The sequence below is a fragment of the Corvus brachyrhynchos genome, unplaced genomic scaffold (assembly GCF_000691975.1).
Source record: "Corvus brachyrhynchos isolate BGI_N302 unplaced genomic scaffold, ASM69197v1 scaffold46, whole genome shotgun sequence".
NCBI classification, from domain to species: Eukaryota; Metazoa; Chordata; class Aves; order Passeriformes; family Corvidae; genus Corvus; species Corvus brachyrhynchos.
The window spans coordinates 3,768,582-3,777,753 of NW_008238838.1; the positions used below are offsets into that span (position 1 = coordinate 3,768,582).

General features: G+C 46.3%; 2 protein-coding genes across 2 annotated transcripts in view; both read right to left on the bottom strand.

The window, feature by feature from the left end:
• Positions 1–3,010, bottom strand: part of CRTAM (cytotoxic and regulatory T-cell molecule) — an 11,788-nt gene extending 8,778 nt beyond the window's left edge. Inside the window, exons 1-2 of the mRNA XM_017738576.1 lie at positions 2,777–3,010; positions 81–233 (exon numbers count right to left, since the gene is read on the bottom strand). Of these exons, the coding sequence (XP_017594065.1) occupies positions 81–233; positions 2,777–2,825 (202 nt within the window). The 5' untranslated portion in view covers positions 2,826–3,010. The remainder of the gene's footprint in view (positions 1–80; positions 234–2,776) is intronic.
• Positions 3,011–7,194: 4,184 nt separating this feature from the next.
• Positions 7,195–9,172, bottom strand: part of UBASH3B (ubiquitin associated and SH3 domain containing B) — an 18,553-nt gene continuing 16,575 nt past the window's right edge. Inside the window, exon 14 of the mRNA XM_017738361.1 lies at positions 7,195–8,343. Coding sequence (XP_017593850.1) covers positions 8,206–8,343 — 138 coding nt within the window. The 3' untranslated portion in view covers positions 7,195–8,205. The remainder of the gene's footprint in view (positions 8,344–9,172) is intronic.

Below are 9,172 nucleotides of genomic sequence, written 5' to 3' on the forward strand. Positions count from 1 at the left end.
CTGGCCAGGGTGGCAGCGGGGACAGCCCAGTGCCCCCAGCCCCGGTGGAAAGTGGCACCACGCTGGGGTTTCACACTTACCCTGCTGAGCGTTGAGGAAAATGGTGAAACCGTGAGGGTTTAACCACTGCAGGGTAGAGTTGCTGTCGCTGAGGGTGCTGAAGGTGCAATGTAGGTTTAGGTTTTCTCCCTCCTTCAGAGACACAGTGTCACTGGCAGCCCCTGGAAACCCCCCTGCCATGCACCAGGGGGAAAAACAAGTGGGAAATTGTGACATGGAGCAAAGCACCGATGCTTGGCACAGAGTAATGTGCCGATTTTCCTTTTTTTCAAGGGTTTTTCTCTAGTTGTACATTGCCAGGATGGTTGTAGGGATATAAGCAAATCACTGTCATTGGACAGGTCTGTGTGGCAAAGGTTTGGGATTGTCACCTGCCAGCATGACCAGTTTTAGTTATTAAACCAGTTTTAGTTATTAGCCAATGAACTATTTCATTATTAGCCAGTAAAGAACTGATAGCAGACCCGTTTCATGCACTCCCTCCCTGTATTTAAACACAAACATTCAATTTTCAATTATTCCATTATTATAACTAAATAATATTTAAGGTCCCTTCCAACCCAAACCATTCTCTGATTTTATGTCCAATTCTGGAGCTGTTGACCCTGACTTGCTCAGTGTGTGACTGAGCAGTGAATGCTTTTCCAGAACCTCTAAAAATGAGGCTTTTTTTATTCAGAAATCATAATGCTACAGCTGCTTGGGAACATCTTTTGAAAAAAAACAAACCTGGCCCAGCACAGGTTACTAAAATGAAATTTCATTCTCTCTTCTCCCAGTTCATTTCACAGGCAGGCAGTAAAATGTGGTTTTTTTCTCCAGACATTCTGAGACAGATAAAACACTTTGTGAAAACATTTGATGCCCTGGCATGAATTGCCTTCTCCAGACAAAATCCATGCCCTGGAGAATACTAAAAGTGGTGCCTGGGTTGGAGTTCAGTAAATGGACAGCAGGAGAGTTTTGTTTTTCACCCCTGTTCTGTGTGTTTTCATTTGATTTTCCAGGTAGCTGTCGGCTGCCAGTTCCCACTGCAGGTTGGGGAAATGAATCTTTCTGGGCTTCGGGGAAGATTTTCACATTCTTAAAATTTTAAATCACTCAGAAATGAAGTTTTTGTTGGGCATTTTGCTGATTTTTTTTTTACCGCTCGAATCAGACTTAGCTCCCTGTAGGACTGCACCTCAGAAATGAAGTTTTTTTCGGGCATTTTGCTGATTTTTTTTACTGCTCGAATCAGACTTAGCTCCCTGTAGGACTGCAGCTCCTCATGGGGATTGTGGCTGTGCCTGTCCTTGAGAGGACCTGTGGCAGGAGGTGAGAGTTGTTTGAGAGTTGTTTGAGAGTTGTCTGTGGTTTTCCACAGGCCCCTCGGGTATTTCTGTCCCCGTGATGGTTTCCTGTCACCAACACCAGCGTGGGGTCTGGCAAATCACACCTTTGGAGGTGAGAGCGGCAGGGCTGAGCAAGAAGAGGTGGGGGTGTTGCTTGCTTTTCCAAACCAGCACAGAAATGTAATTTCCATGGGAGACCACTGGAAAATGGGCTTCATTCAGAGCATGACTCACAGGGCAGCTCTTCCTGCACGGGGGCTCTGCTCTGCAGCCACTGTGGCCCACGCCAGGACGGTCACTGAGCATGGGAGATGTCCCCCTGCCAGCTCCAGGGATGGGGGCTCTTGCACCATGCGGATCCCACCTGGAAAAGCCACTCTGGCATCAAGTACAGTGATAGATTCACTTTCTCAGCAGGGAAGGGCAACAATTTCGTGCTGGAAATTGCAGGTTGCACTGAGCAGAGTGGTTCTACTCTGGTTGCTATTAATGGAGCCCCCAGGAAGTGACAGAGCTCCTTGCACTGAGCCTTGCACTCAGAGCATCGGTGCAGAGTTATCTGTGAGGCTGTAGCCCACAGAGCCACCCTGTTTAATGAGTTATTTTTGTCCTGGCTGCTGACCTGTGAATGGAGCTGAATTAATTCTGGCAGAGGCAGCAGCTACAAATTCATCCTGCAGGAGTCTGTGGCAAAACCGGGGGAGAGGGGTTGTTCTGAGAATTAGCAAATTGTCAGCAAGAACCCTGCAGTGGTTTCTGCTCCTGAGTCTGCCAAGGAGGGAGAGGGAATATTGCTCCAGCACCAGGATCGTGCACTCATTTCTCCTGCAAAGGTCAGGAGTGAAGCCTGCAGGGATCCTGAGTGTGGATTGCTTCTTTGCTCCTTCCCTCCTTGGATCCTTCCCTCTTTGACACAGTCAAATATGAATCTCTCACACTCCCCTGTGGATGAGAGACAGAGGAGGTCGAAATAAGCTGCCTCCTCTAGCAGGAGTGAGGAGATTGAGCATCTAAAGTGCTTTTCTTTTCCAAAGTACTTTGCAAGTGCTCCCTAAATTACTCTGACTTCTATCAGCCTCTTTTTATGCAATGCATGAACAAAAGCACACTAAGCAGTGACCCTCTGTCCAAATTTAAGGCAGAATCTTTTGATACCCCAATACTTTGCCACCTCAAGCGTGCCACCAGCTGCTGGAGGTGACTCGATCTCACTGATCCTGGGTTTAGGAGTCAGTGAGCTTTAGGAACGGGGTGCCAATATTTCCCTGTCACCCAGAGACCGACAGCACAGCCTTGTGCCCGGTGTGCTGGAGCTCCGGGAGCAGAGTTCTCCGAGCTGGGCTGGAAAGGGGAGCTGGGATGAGACAACCCCCATGGCTTACCTTGCCGCAGGAGCAGAGCCACGCTGAGCAGCACCCCGGGGACGCTCATGCTGTGCTGATGTCGGGCTTGGCTTCCTCTCTCTGCGGGGCTGCTGCTGCCGCAGGTCCCTTTTCAGCACGGGGGGAGCACATTTACCGTGACTTCATCAGCACCGGGGGCTTGCCCCCTTCCCTCTCTCTCCTCTGTCCACACCTCGTGTTTGTTTCCTCCGTGTTGGCGACTGCTGAGAAACCAGAGACCTCACGGGTCCCTCAGACGGAACTGGTGGGCGACAGGACTGGTGGGCGGACTTTGTCTTGCACCCCTCCAGCTCTGCCTGCCTCAGCTCAGGGAGAGATGCACGGAGAGGGGAAAGGTAAAACATCCGAGAAATACGGGTTTGGGGTCACCCTGCTGCAGTGATGCCACAGGATTTAATCCCCCGTGGAGGTTTAATTGCCCGGAGGCACCCGGGAAGGGAGCACTCATATGGTGGATGTTGGCAAGGTTGCTTGAAAACCCATTTAAAATCCCTGGATTTAAACAACATCGCTCTTGTGCCACTCTGCTGCTGTCCCGGGAGGTTTTTGCCTGGCTCTGCCTGCGGGGATGCTGGAGAAAGCAGCAATGGGCGAAAGGGAATTTCTGCGAGCGGTTTGTGGCTCTGCAGGGAGGGCAGAGCTTGCTGAGGCGCTTGGGGACATCAGGAGCTCCCAGGGGGCACAGTTTGGGTTCCCCGTGTCCCCTTTGCAGGTCTGGTTATTCCAGTTTAGGGCCCCCCCGGGGTGTGATAACCACGGACATCACATTTATCCAAGTCTATTTTATGGTTTGTGATTTCCAAAAAAGAAGTTTTGGCAGATCCTCTTCTGGCCCTCCATTGCAGCTGCCCAAAGTTCGGTGTGGACAACTCTTACCATCAAAATGAACTGAGTTTAATAAGATAATTACGGTTTAAAACCCGTTTGCATTTGCAGGATGTGGGTTGGAGCAAAACGGACAAAATAGTTAATTATAAATCCACTGTGTGTTTTATTTGTGATTCATTCGGACCTGTTTCCATGAAACTTTCAGGTGCAGGGAAGGGCATCACTCAGTTGGGCATTTGGTTGATAAAAGCTATGGTTTTATGCTCATCATTAATCAATTTTACTGGAAAACAGAGCTGTGGCTCACGAATTTAAAGCAGTTAGGTTGAAAGATAAAACTCTTGCTGGATTAAAAAAATCCAGATTAAGAAAAATGTGTTGGAAAAGTCGGTTTGATTGGAAAGTTGTGCCTTCAGTTCCATACAACCAAACCTGAGACTGGAGTAACTCTGGGGAAAAACTGAATCCAGAGGGAAAACTCCATCCCTGAGCATGGAAAACCAGAGCCGAGAGAATTTTGTGCCATCTGCTGCCACGTGAATGAATTTCAGCCTCAGAAAAGGAAAAATTCTACCACGCTCCAGAGGAAATCTGAAATAGGAAGGGTGGTTGGCATCTTTATTAAATCACCTATGAGATACTTCTGTCTGACTTCCAAGAATTCCATTTAATGTGAGAAGCAAATTAAAATGCAGTGGTTGTTTTAACAGTTGTTAGCACTTGAAACTGAGATTAAAAACAACCACCCACCCTCCCTGCCTGCCCCACCCCCAAAATAAAAAAATACAGATGTCACAGGTAATTACAGCTATTTTTGGCAATACAATTATTGGGGTTTTTTTAACAGCAAACATTTTTTTTCCTCAAATAAATACAATCTGCTCACACTAAAAAAAACCCCAACATAATAAACAGAATGATACAACAGGTTGAAAATGAAACAAACAAACAAAAAGGAGCCGTTGATAAGATCAGGTCTGAAGAGATGTGACAGAGAGAAAGTTTGGAAAATACATTTTAATGAGAAATAACGAAGGAAGTGGCTATTTTCTGTTGTGGGTCATGAGGATTCCCTAGGGAATGCATTTGAGGAAGTGGGGAGCAGCAAGAAGCGATTTAGAGCCTTTGCAGCCACTCGCAGCCACTGTTAATTGCATTTATTTTGTTCCTTGATCGCCATCCCAAGCTCGTCTGCTCCCCCGGCCCTTCCATTTGTGACTGAAAAATCATTCCCTCTGTGCCTCTTTTTAAAGAGACGAACCCAAACCACAAACCAAAGCCATCATTTGGGGATAAAAATGATCACTTTCGTTAAATTCACTGGAATTTAATAGCAGAAGGAGCTGCTCTCCGCCAGCTTCTGTCTGAAACTGTTCAGTCGGAGTGAAACGGGAAATAGCAATTTTTTTCTGAAGTTATTATGGTCTGGATCCTCATTTTGCATAAACAAGCAAAGCTCTGTTGATTTGGGTATAACGACAATTTAATTCTTGTCTTTTTCTAAGCCATAAATTGCAAATGACGAAAATGAAACATTAATTCTTGGCAGGTTTGCAGCTTTATTTCTTAATTGTGGAGAAAGGGAAAAATCTGGAAAGTGCTGTTTGCCTCCTGGAGTAAAACCTGGGATGTGATGCAGCTCACAGTGAAGGAAAAGACTCTGGAGGGATCAGGTTTAATGTTCTGGGACAAAACACTGGAGTGATGTTAAATCCACATTAATGAGCAGCAACGGAGTGAAAGTGAAGCAGCAATTCCTTTGTACTCTTGACTTCTCAATTAGACATTTAAAAGGAATACCTTTTTTCTCCTTTTTTCCCCCCAAAAAGCTTTTTCAACATGAGACTGCTTAACACAAAACCCCCAAGAAAACTCAAAATGCTGAAGAAAATAAGATTTTTCTCCCTGTGATTCTTGACACCTAATTGGAGACAAGACTACAGTTGTCAAAATATTTCCCAAACATCCAAAAATATATATATATATTTTAAAGAAGAGTATTTTAACATCTACCTCCTCAACCAGAACACTTTTTTCTCTATTACTATATGCAAAGAGCAGCTACCACCACTCAAATTGTGCATTCAGGTTTTGCTCCTTCTCTGTTTCACGCTTCTAAAAAAACTCCTTTTAATGTCACAACTCCAGCAGGATCTGAGTAGCCTCCACTCTTTCTACAGGCAATAAATATTAGAATATAACAACATTTATTGCCCCAATTTACACCTCCTGGCATGAAACAGAAAATCTGGAGAATTCATATGCCTCATACGCCTCAGCAACCAATTTTTTTTTTTTTTTGGGTGTGATTGTCAAATATTTCATTTCAAACTTTTGGCATGGAGGAAAACAAGCCAGAAAATGCTCTTCAGAATGTCCGTACACAGCCAAAAATAGTTTAAATTACAACAAAAAATTAACCTGACAGCAATAAAACCACACAGGAGCAGGGTTTTTTTCCTGCCCTGTCCTAAACTTCCTCCCTGACTTTTCAGTTCCATCCCTGCTATAATAATGCCTAAGGTGTGTTACACAGTCCTCAAGGTATAAATAACAGAATATTCCTATGGATTGTGGGAATATCCGGGATACTGCCCAGGATGCTGACTGTAAATATGGACAGGATGTGCTGTGCCCTCCCTGGCGAGCTCAAAGTTGAGCTCAATCCCTTGGGATTGGTTTGATCCCAATGGTTTTGCCTCGTTTGGGAAGAGGGAATTGCAGTTTGTCACTCCTCAGTTGTTGTGGCAGCTTGCGGGAGGTGACACCAGCCCTGTGCAAGCGGAAAATCCACTCAAACACCACCCAAAATTTGACTTTTTAATGAATAATAAACATCAAATCTGGCCAGTGTTGACTCCTGTGCCTCTCACCCATTTCAAACGAGGGCATGCAGCACTTTGAGCAGAGGCAGAGCTGGGCAAGGACGGCAGAAAGTCTCTCCTGCCACATCTGAGCAGGCCTTGGATGCTGTTTTTTATTATTTCGTGTTTTTAATTCATTGCCCAGAGCAGCTGAGGCTGCCCCATCCCTGGAAGTGTCCAAGGGCAACCTGGTCTGTGAAAAGTGTCCCTGTCCATGGGACTGGACAAGCTTTAAGGTCTTTTCCAACCCAAACCAGTCTGGGATGATCCCATTTCTGTGAATACTCAGACTTGTGGCCCAAACGAAGAAAGGAGAGAGCCTAAATCTCTTTCATCCCATTTAAACACATCTTTAAGTACCTGCTGACAGCAAGTCTGCCCTGCTGAAGTGTCTGCAGCAACTTTACCAAGACTGGTAATTTTAGATAATTCTAATCCTAAAAATCCCTGCTCTGATGGCACTTTATGTTATAAATACCCACTGTGGTGTATTTTGTGGTGCAGGTGGTTTGAGCATCCTGCAGGCTCTGGCACCAAGAAGATCCCCCTTGTGATCCCAAACATTTTGGTTAGAGATGGAAACCCTCCTCTTCCACTTTTCCCCCGATCCCAACCCTTCCCCCAGTGGATAAATAGCATCTTAATAAGCCAAATGTTGTTCCTAAATTTAAGAGTGCTGGGTTTTTTTAGCTGCTTTGTCTTTATGACAGATGGCACTTGGGAATTAAGGGTAAGGAAGCAAAGCACTCTGCAGAGGCTGAATTCCAACAGTTTTTCATTCCATCATTCCTGGAGCAACCTGCTGGCTGCAGAATCCCACAAAGGGACACAAAGCCACCTCTGGGTTAATGGCCAGCACAAAAATCCCGGTATGAAAGGGGAAAACCCCTTTTCCAAAGCCTTCTGAAGGGAATTCAAGTGGCACAAACCTTTTAGGCTGTGTCTGGGCACAAGGGTGGATGTCAATAATCAAAGGAATAAAAACCCAAATCTGAACTTCCTAAATCTCTCAGGTTTGGTTGGAAAAGGCTTCTTTAATCTCCACTTCAAAGAAATTCCTCCCAGCTTTTGTTGTGCTGACTTTTGATGCTCCAACTTCACCTGGACCTGATGTGAAATTCAGAATTTTCCTCTGATGCAGATCAACACCAACCAAAGCACAACATCCAACAACATTCTGAGCACTCCCAACTCTGTCTGCTCAGGCAGAGCAGAGGAATAACCTGGTGCTGCCTGCAGAGGCAATGCTGGACTCTCATTTCCAGCGCTGGGGACACACTTTATTTTCACGGAAAGTGCTGAGGCTTTGGGGGCTGTGAGCAGAGCAAGCACGTGGTGCTGAACAAGCCTGCAGATGCTTTGCAAAAATAGCAGTGAGAAAACAGCCCCAGCATCCTGCCTGACCCAGGGCTCACTGTTCCTACCGTGGTGCAGTGAAAGTGTCACCAGAGCTCCCTTCAAGGTGGGGAAACCAACCTCGAGCTGACTCTGTGCTGTGCAAGAGCCTCAGGCTGGATTTTCATTTTTTTCCCCCCTCAGATCAGCCCCTTTAGCTGAGAATGAGACTTTTTTTATGGCTGTGGCTGTGTGAGATATGCTTGGAGTGACCCACTGGACAGATGATGAGGATTTTTCCCACTGTCAATAAAACACAAGGAAGAAGAGACATTCTCCAGCGCTTGGAAAGGCCATGGGTTGTCCTTGCTGGGCTTTCCCCTACTCCTGGAGCAGGGTTTCTCTCCAGTTAAAGCCTCCAGTTGGTCCATGTGTGAGAGGCAGGATGGGAGGGTCTGTGAGCTGCCAAACACCAGTGTCTCCCAGTTCTTCGCAGGAGCAAAACCCCAGGTAAGGAATCTGTGAGGAGAGAGATGGAATCAAGGCAGTGAGCAGGGACTGAGCTGGGCAATCCCAAGGGATGTAGCCCTGCTGTGCTACTGTTTCACCCTTTTTTCTCTCTTTCCCCCTCCCAAAGTCCATTTTCAGGAAGTGACTGACTGACTGTGCACCACTGCTTGTGCAGAACACTGGGAAGAGGAGATTACACCCTTGGAATGCACTCTGAAAATGTAGTTTTAAATGGAATGTAGCTTTAAACTGAGCATAGTTTCAAATGGAATGTAGTTTCAAATGGAATGTAGTTTTTTAAATGGAATGTAGTTTAAAAAATGTAGTTCTAAATGGAATCTGGTTTTAAGTAGGGGCCACATCAAACTAAATGTGGTCCCAAACTAGCACAGCTTTGGAGGGAAATGTGGATGTTCCTGCAGCTCAGGTGTCCCCACATGAGCCCTGAATATGCGAGAGAGCCTCTAAAAGGCTGGCAGAGAGCAGGAAAGGAGAGAAAGTATAAAAACCCATTATAATTTCCAGCTTTTGGATGGTTAACATCTCTTTAAATGAGAAGGGGAAGTGCTCTAGGGCTGAAGTGCCCTGCTCACTGTGCTGAGGGGCTTTGGGGCACTCTGCACAGCTCCTGGTACCCACAAAGCACCAAACAATCCCTGCAAACCCATCCCAGGTGGGCACCTGACCCCAGAGAGCACCAAAAAATCCCTGCAAACCCATCCCAGGTGGGCACCTGACCCCAGAGAGCACCAAAAAATCCCTGCAAACCCATCCCAGGTGGGCACCTGACCCCAGAGAGAACACAACAATCCCTCCAAACCCAGCCCAGGTGGCCACC